This window comes from Mustela nigripes, chromosome 4 (assembly GCF_022355385.1).
Source record: "Mustela nigripes isolate SB6536 chromosome 4, MUSNIG.SB6536, whole genome shotgun sequence".
NCBI classification, from domain to species: Eukaryota; Metazoa; Chordata; class Mammalia; order Carnivora; family Mustelidae; genus Mustela; species Mustela nigripes.
Genome location: NC_081560.1, coordinates 143,285,457 through 143,308,789, shown reverse-complemented (window position 1 = coordinate 143,308,789; position 23,333 = coordinate 143,285,457). Strand labels below are relative to the sequence as shown.

At 49.9% G+C, this 23,333-nt stretch overlaps 1 protein-coding gene across 2 annotated transcripts in view; it reads left to right on the top strand.

The window, feature by feature from the left end:
• The first annotated feature begins 223 nt into the window (after positions 1–223).
• The window catches only part of DLG5 (discs large MAGUK scaffold protein 5), a 116,657-nt gene continuing 93,547 nt past the window's right edge, over positions 224–23,333 (top strand). For both annotated transcript variants that reach the window (XM_059397892.1, XM_059397891.1), the window contains exon 1: positions 224–575. In XM_059397892.1, coding sequence (XP_059253875.1) covers positions 272–575 — 304 coding nt within the window. In that variant the 5' untranslated portion in view covers positions 224–271. The remainder of the gene's footprint in view (positions 576–23,333) is intronic.

Here is a 23,333-nt window from a genome sequence, read left to right as displayed (position 1 = left end):
TTCCAGTCCCGCCGCCGCCGCAGCCAACATGGCTGCGCTCCTGAGCCCGGGAGGCGGCCGCTGCTGAGCGCCGCGCGCCGCCCGGGCCCCCAGCCCGCCAGGCCCCGGCCCATGGCCCCCGCGGCCCCGCGGCCCCGGGCGCGCTAGGGCTGCAGCCCAGCGCCCGCCGCCCGAGGCCACTCGCCGCCGCCCGCCCGCCCGCGCGCGCGCCCGCCCGCCGGCCTCGGGGAGCCGGAGCCGTCCGCGGGGCGGGGCGGGGCGGCCCGCCACCATGGAGCCGCAGCGCCGGGAGCTGCTCGCCCAGTGTCAGCAGAGCCTGGCCCAGGCCATGACCGAGGTGGAGGCCGTGCTCGGGCTGCTTGAGGCCGCGGGAGCGCTGAGCCCCGGCGAGCGGCGGCAGCTGGACGAGGAGGCGGGAGGCGCCAAGGCGGAGCTGCTGCTCAAGCTGCTCCTGGCCAAGGAGCGAGACCACTTCCAGGACCTGCGGGCGGCGCTGGAGAAGACGCAGCCTCACCTGCTGCCGATTCTCTACCTGAACGGCGTCGTCGGGCCGCCGCAGCCCTCGGAGGGCGCCGGTGAGTGGCAGACCCCTGGCCCGGCCTCTGGGACCGCCTTCCACCATCTCTCTTTGCAGCTCTCAGGGGGAACTCTCGAGGGCTGTGGCGGTGGGTCGGGGCTTCCGTTCCTTGGCCGGTCTGGGGAGGGGGGCCTTGCGTGGTCCCTTACTTCGCACCTCCTCCCCCGATCCCGCCCGTCGCTGTGAACAATGCCCGGCACTGCAGGCCCGTACTCTCCGGTTGCCAGGGCATCGGAGTGCTCCTGAGACCACCAGGTCCAGCCGACCTCGGAGGGATGTCCAGCAGTCCCTTTCCTAGGGCTCTTCATCATCCGCCGTTCATTTGGGAGTCCCTGCTAGCCTTTAATCAGTGATACAGTCTAGAAGAATGGAGCCTGGGCCAGGACTGGTCCTGCTGAATTTTGGTCCCTGCCACCCAGGTTCATGATCACTGGTGCCTTTTGACTTTCTGACTCTGTCCACTCCCTCTGTCCAGAGTTCAGTCTGTTTGCTCGCCCAGACTTGCACTTGATTATGCACAATGCCTGCTAGGTTTCTTTGGAAACTGTGGGCCTGGAAAAGTTGGGGAAGTTGCATTGCACCATGGGAAAATCCTAGTAGTGGCTGCTGTGGCTCAGATCCCTCCCCGGCGGTGCTGAGCTGCCTGAGGAGGGAAGTCTGGTGGCTGGTGCCCTTGAGTGATGGATTTGTGAGTATTCCTGTGTGTGTGTTGGGGGTGGGGGGTACTACTGGGAGTTTGTGAGAAGTGGTAGGCTTGGCCTAGCCTGGTTGGGAGTGTGGAAAGGCAGCCTTTTAGACAAGGAAGCTGGAGGAAGAAGGCATAGCCCTGAGAAAGGAAGAGAACCTGCATTTATTAGGCTCCTACTGTTGTGACAGGCACTCTGCTTTATTACATTTATGTTGCTACTCTGTGAGGGGTCTACTTATTACTTTGCCAGAGGGGGGAAAAAAAACGCAGTTTGGAGTAGTTCAGATGCGCAAAGTATTGCGCACCAGGAGTTTTCAGTTATGACCTATTGTTTTGTTTAACAGGTTCAGAGCCAGGCAGTGGCAATTGCCACCTTTTCTATATCTTGTCTTTGTTTTAAGAGTGAACTGAGAGGGCTGACAAAGAGCCCTGAGTATCTGTAGGCTAAAGGCTGATGAGACCCATTTATTTGGCTGTAAAAAACCTCACTTATTAAGGGGGTGATTTTATAAGCTGTTCCTGGTAAGAGCTGCAGTGTATATTGGCTGTCTTCAGCCTCACTTTTTGTAGTGGAGGGAACTGAGACACAAAGAATAAACTGCTGTCCACACAGCACATCATTGGTGGTCCTCTGTCTTCACTTTGGGATTTCTGACTCCAGCATTTACGTCCCTCAAACCTGTGTTCGGTCTCCCAATGATGGCCATATTTGAGTCGCTGAGCAAACCCAGTCCTCTTCTGGGCTGGTAGTTTAGAGGATGCTAAGAAGGCTATCAGATGTGCCCATGAGGATAAAGACACCGGGAAATCTCATTGGCGTAATTTTTTTTTTCTAAATTGCTTTTATCTTTCTATTTGTTTTTTTTAAAGATTTTTATTTATTTATCAGAGAGAGAGAGGGAGAGTGAGCACAGGCAAACAGAATGGCAGGCAGAGGCAGAGGGAGAAGCAGGCTCCCCGCCGAGCAAGGAGCCCGATGTGGGACTCGATCCCAGGACTCTGGGATCATGATCTGAGCCGAAGGCAGCTGCTTAACCAACTGAGCCACCCAGGCATCCCTTGATCTTTCTTTCTTTTTTTATTTTTTTTTTAAAGGTTTTATTTATTTATTTGACAGAGAGAGAGAGAGATCACAAGTTGGCGGAGAGTCAGGCAGAGAGAGAGAGAGAGAAGCAGGCTCCCGCCGAGCAAAGAGCCCGATGCGGGGCTCGATCCCAGGACACTGAGATCATGACCTGAGCCGAAGGCAGCAGCCCAATCCACTGAGCCACCCAGGTGCCCCATCCCTTGATCTTTCTGTTTTTGAGGGAGAAAATTGACCAAGGAAGTGAAGAAGTTAGCGTGCAGACCCACGTCCTCCTTGGAATGTTTGAATCAGCTCTAGCTTTAATCTCTGGAATAGATGGATGGATTGCCATTAATTAGGTCCCCCTCTTCTGTGCCTGGCAGAGAAGGTGGGGCCTCACTTGGGCTAAGGTTGTAGGAACTGGTCTTGACCTCTGAGGAAGGGACAGAGTAGGGCTTGATTTTTCCCTGAGCACAGTGAAAAAGACCCTAGTTTTACAACAAAACAGAATTCTGTGGGTTTGCAGAGTGTCATGAAATCCTCAGAAAAAGGGTTGTCAAGGGGAAGTTAAGTTCATTTTAGTTAACGCTTTAGAGAAAAATTAGGATAGCTTTTGGTATGGCAAGATAGAGCTTCTGGGGAGGGGTAAGTAACATGGTGTGCAAGTAAACAATAGTGTTGAGACCTTTGTAAAGGATGAATATTTATTATTGTTATGTTCTTAAAGATTTTATTTGTCAGAGAGCACAAGCAGGGGGAGCGGCAGGCAAAGGGAGAGGGGGAGGCAGCCTCCCTGCTAAGCAGGGAGCCTAATGTGGGGACTCAGTCCCAGCACCCTGGGATCATGACTTGAGCCGCAGGCAGTCGCTTAACCGACTGAGGCACCCAGGCTTCCCAAAGGATGCGTTATTCAGTGGTTTTCCAACTTTTGTTTTTTTTCCTCTTTTCACCAGTGAGCCCTTCTTACGGGGTGATCCTCAGAGCATAATGGAGCTGCTCTGGTTGCGGGGTCAGAGGCACCTTTCCCTGTATGCGGGTCTGCCATCTCCCTGTTAGGTTAGGGCCTTTCTTCGTGGTTTCCATACCCCTTGTGGGCCCCGGGTCCAGGATGCCCATCCACTGGCTGGCACTGGTGCACTGGCTGTGCTGCAGGCAAATGATGGCTGGCAGTTCTGCCCCCCCCCCAGCCCCACGTGGGCCTGGCGCTAAGGGGGAAGCTGGCCCGGGTGGTATACTGGGCAGGTTGCACACAAACCCCTGTGCTCTGCTCATGCTCAGAGACCCAGACACTTATGACCCACCATGCTCAGGCCTACGGTATGAAGATGACTAAGGAATACACCGTGTTGTTTTATTTTGAGGGCAGGGACGTTCCTGTTTCAGGATTGATGGTACGTTGCTGCTCAGCATTTTGAATCTTACTGCATACTTTCTTTTTTTTTTTTTTAAAGATTTTTTATTTATTTATTTGAGAGAGAGACAGTGAGAGAGATCATGAGCGAGGAGAAGGTCAGAGAGAGAAGCAGACTCCCGGTGGAGCTAAGAGCCCGATGTGGGACTCGATCCTGGGACTCCAGGATCATGACCTGAGCCGAAGGCAGTCATCTAACCAACTGAGCCACCCAGGTGTCCCTTACTGCTTACTTTCATATCTCTCTTGATTCTGTAGCAACCCCAGATGAGAGCTGTCTTGTCGGCATTGCATTGAGTTCCACACTCACATCTGTATGGCACGAGGACAGGCCAGAAGTTGCAGGGCAGAAAGGGGCCCGAGTTGAGGCTAAGCCCAGTGCTCTTGATTCCATGTTGGGTTATTTTTTCCTGTTACCTGATTAGGCCCCCACAGTTCAGTTTCAGGCCATTTCCTGCATTGGGAAACTCTGGAATTATGGAGCCTCTCCTTGTCCCAGTACATGGATCTCTAAGGAAGAGGTGATCACCCTTGCCCTCGCTGGTGGTGGTAAGAGGGAAGAATTCTTGTTCTCCTTTGAGTGGCTCAGGTGTCTGATGTCTTTTTGGAGGTGAACTAGGATCCCGTTTGGTTATGCAGAACCCACTCAGTCCCTTGTCTTTTCTTTTTGATTCAGTTACTAAAATCTGGGTTTTCTCACTTGGAGATCCTTGACTGCGTTCCCCTGGAATGAGGGTCCCTGTCTGGCAGGGAGCCTCAGTGTCTTCATCTGTGAATTGGGGCTAAGGGTGCCAGGCTGCCTGCCTCAGCCACTGCAGTGGGGTGGGACAGAATGTGATTGGGGAGGACTGAAGTGCTTGGTCCTGTGATCTGTCCAGGTGGGGCTTTGATGCAGATGGAGACAGGTGAGGAGGATGTAATTCCAGCCCGCACCTTGCCACCTAGTTGGGGGAGTGGGACACTCAGGAGAATGACATAATGAGATAGATCAATTGAGTGATAGAGATACAAGCAGGCTTTTTCCTCCTTTTTTTTTTTTTTTTTAAGATTTTATTTATTTATTCGACAGACAGAGATCACAAGTAGGCAGAGAGGCAGGCAGAGAGAGAGAGAGAGAGGGAAGCAGGCTTCCTGCGGAGCAGAGAGCCCGATGCGGGGCTCGATCCCAGGACCCTGAGATCATGACCCGAGCCGAAGGCAGCAGCCCAAACCACTGAGCCACCCAGGCGCCCCAGGCTTTTTCCTCCTTTTAAAACTGTATATCACTGGGGCACCTGGGTGGCTCAGTGGGTTAAAGCCTCTGCCTTCAGCTCAGGTCATGATCCCAGGGTCTTGGGATTGAGCCCCGTATCAGGCTCTTCGCTCAGTGGGGAGCCTGCTTCTTCCTCTCTCTCTGCCTGTCTCTGCGTACTTGTGATCTTTGTCTGTCAAATAAATAAATAAAGTCTTTAAAAAAAAACCAAAAACCCTGTATATCACATACTTTCCCCAAGTATTCTCATCCACCTCTAGTGGCTCTAATTACCATCTAAATGTGAGGGTCTCCCCCCAAATCATGTCACCCTAGGCTTCTGTTATGAGACAGAGGTGGCACAACGGGGTGGTTGCCCCCGTGTGCCTAGAGATGAAGGTTTCCTCCTTGGCCCCCACTGTGCCTCCTGCTAGGTGTCCTCTGGAGCTGCCCACTTTTGGATCACCAGAGGCCAGAGAGTGGACACAGCAGTGGCTGCTGGAGGAAGCCTTGGAGGAGGGACTGGGACTTGAGCTGAGGTTGAAGAGGCCACATGAACATGCACAGGCAAAGGAGAGGAAGATGTTCTGGTTCAGGTTGTGGAAATGAAACTAGGAAGTAGGGGTCAGCGTAGGCTCTGGGGGCATGAATGTACAAAGGTAATCTGGAGTGACCATGATGGCTAGGTTGGGTGAGGGGTTTTGGGAGGCACTAGGAATCTAGACACTGGACATTTGTCACAAGTGGAAGCGGGAGGAATATTTTTTCTTAAAGGAATAAGCTGCTAGGCTTTTCCAGCAGGATGAGTGCAGTTGGTTGCTGATCGTCAGGTATGGACTATTTATTATTGATTAGAGGTTGCCTGGGCCTTTTGTTCTCTCTCTGCCCTCTTCAGGTACCTGCTGCCTCATCTTCATCTGGTCCAGCCTGGAAGGTCAGCTGGAATAGGGACATAAATAAAAGTTCCAACCATTCATTGTAGTTTTTCTTTTGGTTCTTTTAACTATGTTATTTGGGAGGAAGGAGCGGAGGAACTTCAAAGTAAGGGTTGAAAAGAAGGTTCTCAGAGAAGGGCAGATTTTCTTTATCCTTCTAAGTATATTAGTTCAGGGCACCTTTATTGCAAGTGATGGAGACTTAGCTCAAAGCATAGTAGACAGAAAGGAGAAATTTATTATATAATATTCCAAAAGCTTAGGGTGAGGGGGAGAAACTGGCTTTTGGATGATTAATCCTTGAATGCTGTGGGCCTTTTTCATGGAGCTTGGCCTCAGGACTCTGTGGACTTCATCTTCATGGCCCCTGATCAGAGAATAAAGGGAGATCCATCTAATGAGCCCAGGCAGATGTGTGTCCATGTCAGGCCCAATCACTGTGGCAAGGACCAGGGGATGGAGATTGTCTCAGCAGTTGACCGTGTGAATAGGGTATGGTGATGGGATGCTGTGACTGGCAGCCTCTACTGGATCCTGTGTTTCTTGAGATAGGGGAAGGTGAGGAGAGCCATTATCCAAAGCAAGGTGAGCAAGAAGGATGTTGGTGCAGCTAAAACAGCAGATGAATGTCCACTCTGTGTGGTCCTATCTTCGTGTGATGCTGTCGTTCGTAGGCAGAGTCATCAGTGGAATGCAGTGGTGGGACAGGTGGTCATCCTTTACTAAGTTTTAGACTTTGGGCATGGCAGTTAACCCTTCTAAGCTTAGGTCCTGCTCTACAAGTAGTTAAAGCAGTAACTGCTTCACTGTGCTATTTGACAGTCATAAGAGGGAGGAGTATTTTGTCACTGTGCTAAGTGCCCTCCAACTAGCCTTAGGACTGAAAACCTGGGATTCTCCAGAGATTTCTGAGGGTTATGTGAAAGCTTCTTGTAAACGGTGCTGAACAGATGTTAGGGCTGCTTTTCCTGTGGCCACGGGTCACCAAGAGTGGAATGTAATCTCCATGTATTCCTGATGCCTCCCATAGATCCTGGTCCAAGATAGGTGTTCAAAAAATTTCTGTTGGATGGATTTGTGTGCTGTGTGTAGAAGGAGTGGTGTGTCCCACGAAAATCCAGATCCTCTTCAGAAATATGTTCCTGAGTGGTGACTTCACAGTGACAGAAGCTTGTAGGAGTGCAGGAAGACCAGAGTGAGTCCCAGATGCACACAAGGATGTCCCCACCACGGTATGTCTGTGACGGAAGCAGGTTGTGTGACATTGATGTCTGAAGTTCCCAAGGTTACCCATCAGGTATCAGCATGTTGGGGCTGGCTGCCAGGAGCCATGTGGAGTGCCCACATTGTCTGTTATGGGATTGGAGAGACCTTTCATTTTCACACTTAGATTCTGAATGTCAGCTTGGTGTCCTCGAAAGAGACCTGGATGGGGATCTGCTCCTAACTCTGCAACATCTTGACCTTGGATGAGCATCTTAGCCACCTGGTGCTTGGGCTTTTGCCCTTTTTTTTTTCTTTTCAATACAGATAGTCAAACTTGAAGTGTAGCCTTGACTAGAGGGCTAACTCAGTCCTATGGGACTCTCAGTACTACCAAGGTGGCATTCAGGCCAAGGAAGTTCGTGGTTGGACAAGATTCTGAGGCTTCTTCTAGCTCTGTGCCACGGCTACTGTTTTTTGATTTCATGTTAGGGTTGAGTGATGTTTTGATACTCTGGCTTTCTTTTTCCTGAAAAAGTAAGCAGCATCAGGGAAATATTTCCTGTTAGGTATTTTGCCCCCACCCCTCCCACCTATATATTCTGCAGCCAGTGCAAAGGGGCTCTTTAATAATTTTTGTAACCTTGAGACGATGTGAGCCACAGAAATATTGGGCATAGAGCAGGAGGGTTGAGCTGCCTTTCAGTCTGTGCACTGGGGATGTGGAATGTGTTACAACAGAGAGGAATTTTAAATAGGATTGAGCTAGGGGTGGGCAATGGGTATTACATCTTTTTCACCTTTTACCAGAGCCAGGTAGCGTATCCCTGAATTGTGTGTCTCCATCTTTTTGAGACAGAGTTCAGTGAAAGTGCTACAGAAGCATTTTAAACTAAACAGAGAGGTTTGGAGTATCCCGTCTTGGTCATCCAACTCAACCCTTGGTGGATAATTGAGAGGGCACTGTTGACCTTGATGTTCATTTCACACTAAGGGTCATAACCCATTTGCATTGAGTTTTGTTTTGTTTTGTTTTGTTTTTATTTTGATAAAATCTACAAAACATAAAACTTAGCATTTGGACCAATTTTTTTTTTTTTTTAAAGATTTTATTTATTTGAGAGAGAGAGAGAGTGCGCGCACAAGTGAGGGGAGGGAGAGGGAGGACCAGACTCCTTCCTGAGCAGGGAACCTGACGTGGGACCCGATCCCATACCTGAGCTAAAGGCAGACGCTTAACCGACTGAGTCACCCAGGCACCCCTGCACCATTTTTTCCCTGTGTTTTTATTGTGGCAAAATAAACATAACATGAAGTATACTATTTTCACCATTTCAGGTGTATAGTTCAGGTGTATTTTGTATATTCCCATTGTGCAGTCATTGCTCCCATCCATCTCCTGAATTTCTTCATCTTATAAAACTGATACTCTGTACCAATGAAACAATAATTCTCTATTGTCCCCTTCCTCCCCGCTTCTGGCAGCGTCCATTCTACTTCAGTCTCCGAGTCTGACCACTCCAGGTACCTCGTAGAAGCGGAATCACACAGTATGTCTTTTTGTGATGGGCTGATTTCAATTAGAGTAATATCCTCAGCATTCATCCCTCTTGTAGCATGTATCAGAATTTCCCTACTTTCAAAAAAATTTTATTTGATTAAAAAATTTTTTAATTATGGCAAAGAACACATAAAATTTACCATCCTAACCATTTTTAGGTGTATGTGGTTCAGTGGTATTAAGTATATTAACATAGTTATTTAAAAGATCTCTAGAACTTTTCTATCTAGCAAAACTGAAACTCTGTGCTCATTAACCAACTCCCTGTTTTCTCCTCTCTCTACCTCTGGTAACCACAGTTCTACTTTTGGTCTCTGTGAATTTGACTCTTCTAGGAACATCATGTCAGTAGAATCATGTAATATTTATTGCTTTGCAATTGGCTTATTTAACTGAGCATAATGTTTTCAAGATTCATCCATGTTGTAGCAAGTGTCCAAATTTCCTTTTGTAAGATTGAATAATATTCCTTCGCATATACAGACCACATTTTATTTATCCATTCATCTATCAGTAGACACTTGGGCTGCTTCCCACTTTTGACTGTTATGAATAAAGCTTCTATAAAAATTGGTGTACAATTTTGATTGTACAAAATTTTGGTGTACCTCTTTGAGTCCCTGCTTTCAGTTCTTTTGGGAATTATTGGTAATTATGTGATTAATTTTTTGAGGAACCGTCATACTGTTTGTCTGAGTTTTAATTATGAAATCCGTACTCTCCACAGCATCTTGACTCAAGGGCAAATGGCCTGCCTAGCATCCTAGATCCAACATTTTATTTCCTTTTTTCTTCTAAAACTTGTGGATTTTTGCCTGCAACCTGTTTTGAAAAGTTTCAGGACAGTTTCTTTGGACTTGAAAGAAAGATTTTAGTTTCAGGAGTCCCCTGTGACTCTTGAGGCTAGAAGTTAACTGTACAATCCCAGCAGCGTTCATATCTGGCAGGCCAGCAGTGTTCACACATTTCCGTCTTGTTTCCAGTACTAATATCTCTCCATCCCCAAAGGCCCTGAAGAATGTTAGTTATTTCTGCTCTGTACACACTTCCTCCTTGTCCCATTCTGGGTTTCTTTGGTTTTTCAGACTTGGATCCAGGGTAATGGCTATCAAGATTTTCTTTCAAAAGGCCTAGGTCAGCATTTCCCCCCAGGAAATATCTTCTCAGCCCTGGTCTGGTGGGATGTTCATGGTGTTGCTTGACAAAAGGGTTCTGTGGTCAAAGCATTTGAGCAATGCTGCTGTGAGCAGGTCACACAGCATCCTTTATTGGGAGCCCCTTGAGAGGACTAATAGGCCAGCATGCCTCGGGATGTCGCTGGAGTGGGTTCCCCAGCAGTGTTTCCCAGATGGATTTGACCACACATCTTTTTTCATTGAGTATCTTGCGACATCAGAGTTCTGAGAAGTGTACTTTTGGGAAACTTTATCATCAGGGCATGGAACTGGAACATCAGTGTATACCATCATTTCCTCAAACTTCCTTCCAGCTCCCTCACTTGCTCGCTCCCCCGCCCCACCACTGCCCCACCAGACCTTGAGCTTCCCCATCTTCTAAACTCCAGTACCAGCTGAAATAGGCACGTGAGATTCCGGGGCAAGTAGATTTTTTTTGGATGTGTGGATAACTTAGATATGCAGTAGATTCTGGGACGAGTAGATGTTGAGATTGTGTGATCTTGGGTAAGATATGGGACCCCCCTGGGCCTCCATTTCTCCAGTGTGGCTTGTCAAGAATGAGGTCTGATCTCATGGTGGCTGATCTTTGAGATGGTTAAACCTCTTGCAGTCTTCTTCTTCTTCTTCTTTTTTTTTTTTTTTTTTTTTTTAAGTAAAAGCTCTGTGTCCGATGTGGGGCTTGAACTCATGACCCTGAGATTAAGATTCACATGATCCACAGACTGAGCCAGCCAGGTGCTGCGTCTTGACATCTTCTTTAGGTCTGAGTGAGCAGGACTGGGCTGTGGTCCCCAGTCAGGGTTTCCGGGGGCGCCTCATGAGGACTTGTGATCTGTTCTGGTGATTTGATACCTGCAGCTCTGGGACTGGCTAACTGTCCATGCTGGGCTGGACAGCAGGCACATAGTCTCTGCCCTGGGAGTGCTAGGAGGACAGTTGACAAAGAGGAATGAGCCAGGTGGCTTGAGCATCACTGGTAGGTTTGGAGCCAGGGAAGGAGGCCACAGGACTAGACACTGCTGGGTGTCCTAAACCAGTTGTGGGGTTTAAATCCCGGCTCTTCCATCTTAGGCTGTGGGACTTCAGCAAGTTGCTTACTTTTTCTGGGTCTTCTTTCTCCTTATCTGTAAAAAGGCTAATAGTATTCTCTTCCAAGGGCTTTGGTGAGGACTGAGGTGATTTATGTGGGGTAAGAGCAAGCTGCTGGAGCCACTGCTGCTCTTGGGAGCATCCTGCCCTTGACTGGAGAGGCAGGGTCTGCCTGTGTTGGGAATTGAGAGGCATTGCAGGGCACAGGCCGTACTTGGAGTTAGAGTCTGTCCAGAGTGTGCATGGGCCAAGAGGCCCTGCCCCTCTGGGGCTGCTCAGAAACACACTTTCACAGTGTTTTGGCCCTGGAGCCTACATTTTAAGGAGGGCATTGCCATGGAATGGCATAGAAGGACCAAAGGTGGAGCTCATTTTGGAGAAAAGGAGACTTAGAGGGCCTGTTTTCCAAAGGACACCAGACAGTGGTGAGACCGGGTTCTCTTGGATCCCAGAGAGCTAATCACAGGCTGACAGGTGAAAGATACTGGGAGGTAGAACTAAGTTCCATTTAAGGAGGGACCTGCTTCCCTCCCTCGTTTTCTTATAGATTTCATATTCCACAACTTTCTTTCTTTCTTTTTTTTTTTTTTTTTTAGTTTTTTTTTTTTTTTTAATTGCAGAGAGAGAGAAAGAGAGAGAGCATGAGTAGGGGGGAGGTGGGGCAGAGAGAGAAGCATGCTCCGGCTGAGCAGGGACACTCATATGTGGGGCTCAATCCCAGGACCCTAGGACCATGATCTGAGCCGAAGGCAGGCACTTAACTGACTGAGACACCCAGATGCCCCTGTTTTAGTGTTTTTAATGTTGGAAATAATTTTCTATCAGAATTCTTTTTTTTTTTTTTTTTAAGATATTATCTGTTCATGGGGTGCCTGGGTGGCTCAGTGGGTTAAGTGTCTGCCTTCGGCTCAGGTCATGATCCCAGAGTCCTGGGATCGAGCCCCTCATTGGGCTCTCTGCTCAGCAACCCTCCCACCCCTGCCTGCCTCTCTGCCTACTTGTGATCGCTGTCAAATAAATAAATAAAATCTTTTTTAAAAAATGATAGAAAACTTCTTCTGAAATTAAAAAAAAATATTATCTACTCATTTATTAGAGAGAAAGAGCACGTACAAGCAGGAGGAGCAGCAGGCAGAGGGAGAGGGAGAGGCAGAATCCCCACTGACCAGGAGCCTGATGCAGGGCTCAATCCCAGAACCCTGGGATCATGACCTGATCCAAAGGCAGACTAAGCTTAGCCAACTGAGCCACCCAGGTGCCCCATATAACACAACTTTCAAATGCACGCAGCTCTGGAGCACCTGATATAACGGACACACCCCACTCTCCCAACGACTTTAGCTGTCTACAGCAATGTCAGACAAGCCCCAGACCAGGTACCACTTTACCATAAATGCTCGAGGAGATAATAGGCCTTTTAAAAGAGCACAGCCAGAAGACCATGTTTATAGCCAACAATATTCATGGTAATTGAAGGTCTTCTACCCACTTGATACTCTTTACCTTGTCCCAGAAATGCCTTTTTATAGATGGTTTGCTCAAATCAGGATTTTAATAAGGCTCACACATTGCATTTAGTTGACGACTGTCTTCTGAGCTTCTTTTATCATCCTGGGCAGCTCCCCTTCTCCTGGTCTTTTGCTCATGGAAGACCACGTGCCAGCCAGCCACGGACTGGACCGTTGTAGGTCCTTTCCTGAGAGTCCCTGTGGATGACGAATGAGCACAGGGTGGTTGCTCAGAATGTGGGGCATGGAGTCCAGCCAGAAGCCTCTTCAGCCTCTCTTTCCTCACAGGGCTGTTACAAACAATTATTTTTTAAATTATTTATTTATCTGTTTGTCAGAGAGAGAGAGAGTGAGCGCACAAGCAGGGGGAGCTGCAGGCCGAGGGAGAAGCAGGCATCCCTGCTGAGCAGGGAGCCAGATGCAAGACTCCATCCCAGGACCCTGGGATCATGACCCTAGCCAAAGGCAGACGCTTAATGACTGAGGCACCCGGCCGTCCCTGTTACAAACAATTAAATGAAAACATATGAAGTGTAAGTGTTTTTTTGTGATTTATTTATTTATTTTTTTAAGCTGTGGGGCTCTTTTCCTTGAGCGGCCTTGGATATGAGAGGCAAATGTGTAAAGCAGACAAAAAGGGGCTGGGGTCATTGGATGTGGAGGCCCGGAGCTCCTTTTTCCCTCGTGTCCTCCCCGAGGCTCCTCTACAGAGGTCTGTGGGGCTCTCCAAGGTTCATGGAACACAGTTTGAAAACACTTGTTTGGATGCTTTTGTTTCGAGATGCTCCCCATGTTGAGAGACAGAGGAGCCCCCCACAAGGCTCACCTTCCTTTGCCTCAGCTGAACTGGGTTGGCAGGCCATGACTGGACCTAGAGGCTGCCATCGGTGACAGCTTCGTTTCCATGACATATTCTTGTCTTTGCCTGCCTCCTTTGTTTACCTTTGTAGGTTTCCTTTGGGGATGAACCATGCTCTCAGAAATGACAGATGACCACAATGCGGCTAAGAAAAAATCCCCACTCTCTGCTTTCCGAGAGAGTTTTCATGGGCAGGAGCTGAGTGAAACCCCATCTGTTGGGGTCCCTTGGAGTGGGACAGGATTACCTTTTTTTGAAACATTTTTCTTTTTCTTCTTCTATTTTCAATATCGTCACTAGCTGGTATGACCCCCACTTTGCATAAGAGAACTGTTAGCCATTGCTGCATGCGTAACTAGCCCCCCCGGCTGCCATCAGGGTTGGGGGCCACCTGAGTGGGAAGCAGTGTCATCGTAGGTCATCCTCCTACTGAGCTGCTATCTCAGTGGCCACCTCCAGCCAGCGTGTGTTCTCATGCTCACAGCGTTTTTCTAGATGCGGTGTGTCAGTTGGGGCTCTTTCTGCGTCAGCTCTGGATTAATTGTTGAAATGATACCTGCCTGACTCTTTAAGATGTCCAGGGACCCTCGTCTTAATCATTTTGACCATTGTGAGTCGGCTGTCCATGTGTGGAAATCTGTCCCCCCAGTAGGGAGTGATGTGATAACAAACAGAAGTAAACTTAATTTTGTTTTTATATCGTGATCTAAGAAGTCCTGCTTTAAAAAATTATAATGACCTTCTCAATATTCCCGGTAATCTCTGTTCTTACTCTGGGTAGCCTCTTTTTCTTCTTATCTGGCCAGAAGTTTCATTTTCTGTTTCTGTTTCTTAAGCAGCTTAAGATTGTTGAGGATTATGTTTGGAAGGGGTCTTAGGGACCACTCTGCCCAAACAGCTTATTTTTGTAAATGAGCCACAGCAGCCCGTAGGCACAGACTCTACCAGGCTCTTAGAGCAAGCCCCTGGTAGAGCGGGCACAGGACCCAGGTGTCTTCTTAGGCTGGGGCTCCTTCCAAGGTGTCTCTGCCAGCCACGGACTGGGTGGGGAGTCTGGGGAACCTTGGCTGGTTTTTCCTGATCTGGGCCTGGCTTTGCAGGCACCCGGCTTTCCAGTGAGGGTGAGCAAGTCACAGGCATCCCAGTTCATGGAACTGTGCTCTAGCTTCTCATTCCTGACCATTGAGAAAGATCTTTCGCAGCCCGTGCTGTTGGTATTTACGTTCTGCAGACAGGCAAACCGAGCCAAGAGAGGCTTGTCGGCTTGCGCGGGGCCACCAGCTGCTGAGAGCTTGGGCAGGCTTTGGACTCCTTGTCCGTTTCTTTATAAAGACTGCATTTGTTCTGGACTTGGGCCCATCCGATGAAGGTCCCCAGTAAGATGTCTGTGTCCCGAGCCTCGGACCCCCCCTCCTCTCCTTGTCACAGCATTCATTGACTCAGCACCTGTCACACGGGGAGACTATCTGGATGTAGGCATAGGACGTGACATCTAAATTTAGTGCTGAGTCAGAGGATGGGTTTGCTATTGGCAGGAGGTACCTCCTTGTTTCATTCTTTTTGTGACACAGCAGAAACTTCCAGGCTGACGGCTGTGGCTTCTTACTGCTTAGTCCCAGGACAGAGTTCAAGCAGGAACGTGATCTGTGGAGCCTCTGGCTCTAAGGAGAAAGCTTTGAACAGAGATAAGAGGGTAAAGACCCATGGATGCTGAGTTGGAATCCACCTCCCTGGCTACCCTGGATTGGGGGACTGGATCTAGGAAAGAGCAAGAAAGTAGATAAAACTAAAATGTGCTGGGTCTGGGTCCTTCTGCAGAAAAATGAGAGCTGAACCTGAAGCAACTTAGAATTTAGGGGCTGTGCATGTGAGAGTGCAGAAGCCTGTTTAGTCTCCTAACTCATATCTGATAGAAAATGGCAAACTGCCCTTATATATCCTGTCCTATTTTCTCTCCTGTTTTTTAAGCCCAGGGAGAGGAAACAAAGCAGGCAGTAGTAGTCCTTACTTTCTGTGCCAAGTTGTGGAATTTTGTATAAGCACATTCTTCTGCTCTCAACCCCCCTCATTTGAAGGCTTCTCGTGAAAACTTGCTAGAGGTGGCCACAGTGTCTTCTTGCGTGAGATCATCTGACTTTAGGGTAGAGCCCAGATTTAGACCCGGATGTTACCTGTCAAGTCCATGTGTCCATCCATCTGCCCACCCATCATCCGGGCAGCATATCCCTGGTCAGTGTTCTGCTAAGTGTGGAGCATGAAAAGGTGAGAAAGACATTAGCATCACCTGTGAACAGCACCACAGACCCGTATGGGACACTCCTTTTAGCTGGAATATATATCCTATTGTTCACCAAAGGTTTTTCTTTTCTGTTACTCTGTCCCGGAGCTTTTGGAAATGCCAGAAAATAATCAGCCCGGTTTATTGACTTCCTACTCCTCACCTTCTGTTTGGTGGTTTGAAGCAAATGACGTTTGTTTCTGTTTGTAAAAGTCTTTAAGATTCTCAGAAGAATGGCAGAGAAGATGGGTCCTGCCAATTAGGGGGTTATTGTCTGTTTGGAAGTCCCCAGCCAGAAGGAGCAGCTGTCCAGCCATACAGACCCCTGGAACAGATGAGGCTGCCTCAAGGAGACTGGGGTGTCCAGTGTGCTGGGCATGGGTAGAGGGCTGAGAGGCTGGATGGGCCCTGGAGATGCACAAGGAGGAAGGCAGGCCTGGTGAAGGCACACTCGGGGTCAGAGTAGGAGACTTGGAGGGGAATCTGTGAGTAGTGGGTCTTTATGGGAATTCTAGGCTTCTGCTTGTGGTATGCACTCAACAGCCACTGGGAAAGTGAGGCTAGGCTAACCAGGCCCTGGGAGGCATAGGGCAGGCCTGGTTGCTGCTTCCAGTCGTTCTCCCTGTGACTGGTTCTCTGTGAGGCACCTTGAGCACAGGGCTGGAGGGCATGGGCGGTGTTGACATGTCCCGTTTGTTGACCTTCTCTTTGGTTAAGGAGTGAGGTGGCTGAGGGGAATGAGTGATCACTGGTCTCTAGCTGATGTTCCCTGGCTGGTTTCCATAGCTTCTCTGGGCCTTATCCTTGTCTGTTTGCTGGGGTCTGTGACAACACCTCTTTCCCAGAGCTGGTGTAAAAGGAGGTAAACAGTGCTGGGAAACGGTCACGTGCACATAGATGATTGTATGCTCTGCGGATGGTACATGTTTCTATTGCACTGGATGCTTTGTCTATTATTCTTGTGTCTATGGTCCCGTTTTGTCTCATTAACAACCCTTGGGGGTTCCTTACTCCCCCTGACAAGGGAGGGGACAGTTTGGGGAGGCCGTGTCCCTTTGGAGTCAGTTCAGTAGACTGGTTAGAGCTTGTGTCTGAGCCACGTATTGGGCTCAAACCTGGGCAATTCAATTTCCCTGTCTGTGTCTCCAATTCCCCACCTGTGAAATGAGGGTAGTAATGGGACCTTGTACTGAAAGGGTTGAAGGAATTACTGTTTCTAAGTTGTTTAGAGCAGTGCCTGGCACTATGTAAGCTCTGTTTTTTATGTTGGTGTTAGTGTTCCTTACCTGTTGTTGTGTTAGTGGCCCCTTAAACTGTGACTTCCAGGCCAGGGTGGTTTGGTTTGTTCTCCCACTCTATCCCACACTCAGGGTGTGGTCTCCAGACCAGTGCTGGTCTGTAAACTCTAGGTTCCTGATCTATGAGGAAGTTCACTCCGAGATTAGAGTAAGAGTTTGGCGACCTTTAGAGCAGTTAGTTTGACCTTGCCAGGACTCATTGAACAGGTATGGACTGCTTCAGGTGCTGTCTGATCACATGGGGTGTCACATGTGGTAGGAGCCATGACCTGTGACTGCAGATAACAAAGTGAGCCGCACATTTCTGCTGCTGCCCACCCCTCGACAGGAGACTTCCTTGGGAGGAGCCTCTGCCAACCAAACGGAGCAGGTGAATCCATGGCATTTTGCAAGTCAGTGCATGCCTTTTGTGCTCCAGCGGTCTGACAGCTCAAGGCAGTGCAGTCTCCCCATGGAGATTTGTGTTAACGAGCAGTTGTTTCCAGTCCGTGCCACTGACGCTCTCTGTAGCAGAGGCCTTTCCTGCTGTTCTCCTAGCAGCTGTGGTTCTGGCAGGTTTGCGAAGCATCCACTGTGAACTCTGTTCCTTTCCACCTCTTAGGCTGGCAGCAGCTAGAAAGCTGGATGCTGGGGCGCCTGGGTGGCTCAGTCGGTTAAGCATCCAACTCTTGATTTCAGCTCAGGTTGTGATCTCATGGCTATGGGATCCAGACTCGCATCAGGCTCTATGCTTCTAGTGGATTCTACTTGTCTCTCTTCCTCTGCTCCTCCCCCGACTTGCACGTTCTTCCTATCTCTCTCAAAGCAAGCAATCTACTTGTCCTTCTTCCTCTGCTCCTTCCCTTACTTGCATGTTCTCTCTTTCTTTCTCTTTCTCTCTCTCTCTCTCTCAAAGCAAGCAAGTGAGCAAGCTGGCTGCTGTCCGTGCACAGCAGAGTGTTGGGGGTGCAGGAACTTACCCCTGCTGGTGCAGCCATTCTGGAGACTTGTAGGATCCTACGCTGTAGTCCCCCTCCTGGGTGGGGATCCCCCAGCCTGTCATGCCGGTCCCTGAGGGGACAGGTTCACCACAGTGCCCGGTGGCGTCCATCCTTGGGAGAGCTGAGGTGTGCAGTGGCAGGCCTGAGCCCACAGTCCTCTGCAGCAGTTGCAAATGACTGATGAGACACTAGAGGCAAAGCATCGATTTCAAAGCATAGTGCTCAGGAAGAAGTAAGTAGAGATGGATAATGCTGTGCTAGTAGGTAAGTTAACCATACAGATAATACCCATTTTGCAAGAACACAATATAAACACAAAAGAATGGTTGCCTGTGGATGTGGGGGAGGAGAAGGAAGGAGGCCAAGGAAATGGGACTAAGAGGAACTAAAACGAGAGAGGGAAGGAAGACCATCACTTCTCCTGCAGGTTGCTGTCTTTGAGGGCAGGGCCTCTTGCCTGCACCATCTTGGCTCCACTCGATCACTCAGCCTCTGGTGCTGTGGCATCTGTGTGGCTGAGCTGCCACCCTCAAGCAGATTGTTCACTCAAAAATGGCCTCTGTGAAGAGTTCCCCAGACTGGTATTGGGCCACTGGGCAGGGGCAGCTGTTCATGGAACAATGGACTCAGTAGGGACACAGGTGTTTTAATCATCTAGGCGATTGTAGGGGATAAGAGATGAACAATGCTTGATTTGAATTTGGCATTGTGAATATGCGTCAGCAATGCTTGCAAAACCCCACTTTCTCATCTTGGTCATTGGGGGAGAATATGGGCAGGCATCCTGTAAGTTGGTTCATTAAAAAACAGCTCTGTTCTGTGTGTTTTTTGATCGTGTGATGCTGCATCATGCAAACAGTAGAGGGAGACGGGATTTCAGCTTCAGGAAGGTGGAATCTTGTTTAGGATAAGGGATTATCTTTTAATTGCCAGAAGATACTGCTTTAGGAAAGGGAATGAGCTCCTGGCTGTTGGAAGTGTTGGAGTAGGACTTGAAATACAGCAGGGAGGGAGTGCCTCTGTCACGTTCATGGTTGGAATAGGTGCTACTTGTAATTTTTCCTGCTCTGACTGAACTGGGCTTCAAATTTTAGGTCTGGTGTTGATAATTAAAACACAAAAGTTACTTGGTTTATTTATTTTTTAAAATTTTATTTGTTTACTTGACAGAGAGAGACAATGAGAGAGGGAACACAAATAGGGGGAGTGGGAGAGGGAGAAGCAGGCTCCCCACTGATCAGGGAGCCCGATGCGGGGCTTGATCTGAGGACCCTGGGATCGTGACCTGAACCGAAGGCAGATGCCTAGCAACTGAGCCACCCAGGTGCCCCCAAGTTACTTGGTTGAAAAAAATATTATATAATCGGCTATGCTTATGGTAGAGAATTTAGGAGAAGTAGATAATCAAAAGGAAAATAAGTTTGTAGGCCATCTTGCTAATTGGAGACAACCACACTACATTTGCTTTTTCTAGAGTGAGAAAGGAAATCACTTCTTGTGGATGTACAGTATTGTCCTCTTCTGATGGGTCTCACCTGTTCCCCCCACATGGAGGTTCAGAGATTTCCCATTTTCAGTACAAATCATGCTTGAGTGACTGTCCTGATGCATTGATATTTGTGTGTTTCTCTCTGTCTTCGGGGGAAGTTGCTGGACGCAGTGCTGTGGCGTCAACGGGCTTGGACATCTTTGATGCACGTTGCCAGGCTGATGTCACTGATTGAGTCACTGCTAGGTTTGTCCAGGTGCGGCGCAGGTGGTCTTTTTCAGAATCCCCCCACCCCCTGAAAGCTCCTGAAAACTGGGACTCCTGGGCCCCACCCCAGGTCTCCTGAGACAGAACCTGGGGCGTGGGCTGGTCTCTGCCTCCGTATTTTTCAGTGTGCAGGGGACCCTGACTCAGGGCACACGGCATTTCCTCCGTGTCTGAGCTGCCGGGAGAAGGGAAGCAGAGAAGCCCATCTGTTCTGTGTTGTCTGAGGGAGGACTGTGATGTTCATGCCAGCCGGGGAGGCCTCCGAGCCGGAAGAGCACAGTTTGGGACCTGCCTCGGGCACCATTTTCCTGTAAAGCGCAAGTATCCGAGTGGTTTTGATGAGCTGGAATACTCTTTGTGTATGTATGTGAGCGTTTCTCTTACTGGTGTCACAAGGTGAGAAGGATCTCACTGGGCCAGGCCAGATCTGGGAAGGGAGCTCTGGGAAAAGTGGGTCAGGACGCAGAGCTCCTCTTTCGGCCTCTTCCCCAAGGGGACCGGGACTGATAAACTGTTGGAGCAGGTGCTGTTGGCTGAGGCCCCTCCAGGCGCTGGCGTCTTTCTGTCCAGGCCAGCAGAGAGGAGCTGCTTTTGCCTCTGGATCACCGCCTCCTGGGTCCAGTAGGGAGAGTGCCGGGAGGCCCAGGGCTGAGCATTGGGGGGCCATGGAGAAGGCTGGGAAGTCATTCCACAGCAGTGTGGCCCCCGGGAGGCACCCTATGGATATGCTGCATCCTGACACTGGAGCTGGTGGTCCTGATGGGGTTGCTCCGGTGTCCCCAGCTAAGGAAGTACTGTTTGCCATGTGTAATCTCCAGCAGGTTACTCTAGACAGGCTGTTTACCAGTTGTCCCTGCAAAGGTCAGGTCCGCCTCTGACTGTCCTGTTTCCTGGTCTGTAAGTCTAGAAGGGAGATCATTCATTCACTTATTCAACCCAACACACCAAGCTGTGGTGGTGTCGAGATGAATGATCTGTGTTACGAAGCAGAAGCAGACAGCAGTGCTTCTGGCTTGGGGATTGGTAAGTTGTGCTCTAATGTGGTTAGAGACAGCTCTATGAAGCACAGCCAAGCAAGGGATTGATTTTGTCTGACGGAAGGGAGAGTCGGGCTCAGGGCCATCTCGTGGAGGATGTAATTGGAGAGCTGGGCTTTGAGGACTGAGTCAAAATCAGCAGGTGTTGGGTAGGTGCCTTCCAGGCAGGGGAGGAAAGAGCAGTGAGTCAAGGAGGAGCCAGGCATTCTGGGTAATCATGGGCCTTGTGGTGACTGGATGTTCAGGGAGGGGCTGGAGTGGGCAGGGCCTGGGCCATGGACCTGGCCTCCAAGTCTGCTTTTGACGCATCCCAACTGTGTGGTTTAGGCCAGGTGCTTAATATTTCGGAGCCTTGGCTTCCTCCCCTGTGAGATGCGGTAATCAGACCAACCTTAGAGGAAGTTATTAAATGGTATAATATACATAAAATGTGTAGTGTGTAGCCTAGGACTTGGCAAAGAATCACACGCTCCATAAATGTTTGTTTTCCTCCTTGCAATGCTAGGTGAGACTTTTTGACTTTATCCTAATAGGCCAGAGGAGCCATGGAAGGTTGTGGAGCATGGGATTCATAAGATTATATCTATTTATTTGGGTGTTTGTGTGTTTTAGAGATAACTTCGGTAGTCTTTGGGAGGCTACTTTTGGGGTTTGGGGTGGTTAGGCTAGAGACGCAGGCCAAGAGTAGAATCCTCTCTCACATGATCTCCTTTTGGGTTTCTTGTCTGCCAGCTCCATTGGGCTGCTGGGATGGCCTGCCTGAGCGTTGGGCAAAGGTTTTGCCAGGAGAGAGTAGAGTGTGAAGTGTGTTCCCAGGGAGCCAGAAAACCCTAAGGGAAGCTACAGAACTGGATACTTGTGGGGCTTGAGTCTGGTCGTGAGAAAGTGGGATGACTATCAAAAGGCAGGGGGATGGCTCACGATGGTGACAGTTGGCGTGATGGCAGCCATAGTGTAGCCTAGTACACATTTACTGACCACTTCTGGTGTGCGCTAGGTAGCTTTTGTTGATGTCTCAAGACTCGTCCCAGCTACCAGAAGATGAGGGGCTGTTATTGTCCCCATTTATAGATGAGGAAACTAAGGCACAGAGAGGGGAAGTTACTTGCTCAGAGTCCCAAGCTAGTGAGTCAGGATTTCACCCCTGATGGTTAGAATTCAGAGGGTATATGGCAGAGTGGTGGCAGGAAATGGAGCAGCTGTTAGATTTGGAGTTTTGGCTACCAGTTCCGGCTGGTAGGCTTTAGTTGCCCACAAGAAAGAGCACTGGGCACAAAGAACTGGTCAGTGAGGGGATGGTTGCCTTTGGAGGCGATGTGCTCCTGAGCCTGGGAGAGCCTGGGTGATTGCCTGCTAGGGCTGCTACAGGAGTGGGGGAAGGCGAGCCTGCACCTAGGGGAGGGGCTACCTGCCTCCCCTCCCTGCCAGCCTCCAGACTTCCCAATTGTTGCCCCTACCTCCCCCATGCCTTCTTCTCCCACATCCTTCACAGGGGCAGGCACAGAGCTAGCCCCTTGCAGGGCGATGCGAATGAGCACACTGGGTCTTAGAGAGTGTTGCTACTGTATTGTAAATGATGGCAGGCCTTCAGAAGTCAGCGTGGCAGGTGGCACTGAACTCCGGGCTGGTCCATGAGTTATCAGAGCACATGCAGGGGTGGCAGGTCCTGGGCAGGACCTCGCCGGTCAGTCTCAGTGGACTTACTGGCCTTGCCTGCCCCCAGAATTCCTCTTGCTGTGAATCCCAGGCAGCCCGCCACAGCCTGTCCACGCAGCTGTTCTGGGGTCGCAGACCTCTTTGCCACATCTGGGTGGAAAGAAGATCCTAGGACTGCTGCCTCATGCTGGCATGAGACCCCTGTGCCCAGTGAGCGCCTTCCCTCCTCCTGTCCTTGCGTGTGGGGTTTGGCGATGCTGCAGAGCACAGCAGCTCCCGGCCCTTCCTCACCGCCTGCCTCGCCCTCTCAGGCGTGTACGGGCTTGTCGACAGCCGGCCTCAGAGGGGCAGAAGCCCTGCTTCCTCGGGAGCAAGGAGCAAGCCCCCGCCTGAAAGCAGAGACCCGGGGCCCGGCCTCGTGACTCGTGTGCCCTCTGGAGCGGCTCCTGTGCTGGTGCCAGATGGTGTCATCCGGGGGTTGGATTAAAAGATAACTCTGTTGGCAGGAGGAGCGGCCCTTTGCTGGCTATAATCCCCAGGCCATGGTGAGCTCTGTGCGGATGCTCCCAGCCCCTGCTGCTGGGTACTGCTGCCTCTCCTCTAGCTGCCCTCCGGTCATTTCCTTCCTTTTGCCAGGACTGCCCTCCTCAGATGGCACCTCTGCCTCCGTCTCCCTCTGGGGACAGGTATTAAAGTCCTAATGAACAATCCAGCAGAGTTTGCTTTCCTTTTCCTCTCTTCATGTGGGGAGGAAGGTGCTCCTTCCGAGTTGGCATGGCCCTGAGTGGTCTTGGGTGGGCCCATGCCCTTGGACCCTCAGTTGGTGGTCACAGGGCTCCTGAGGCTCTCTGAGCAACCCCAGATGGCTGTGCTGCCCATGGGCAGTGGAGATGGAGAGGAGAGCCCTGCCTGGAAGTTCCCATGCCTTCAGGTAACCTATAGGCAAGGGGACCAGAATGTTTTGGTAAAATATTTCCAGGCTTCTTCCCATGTCGCTTATCTTTGGACAGACCCTCCCTCAT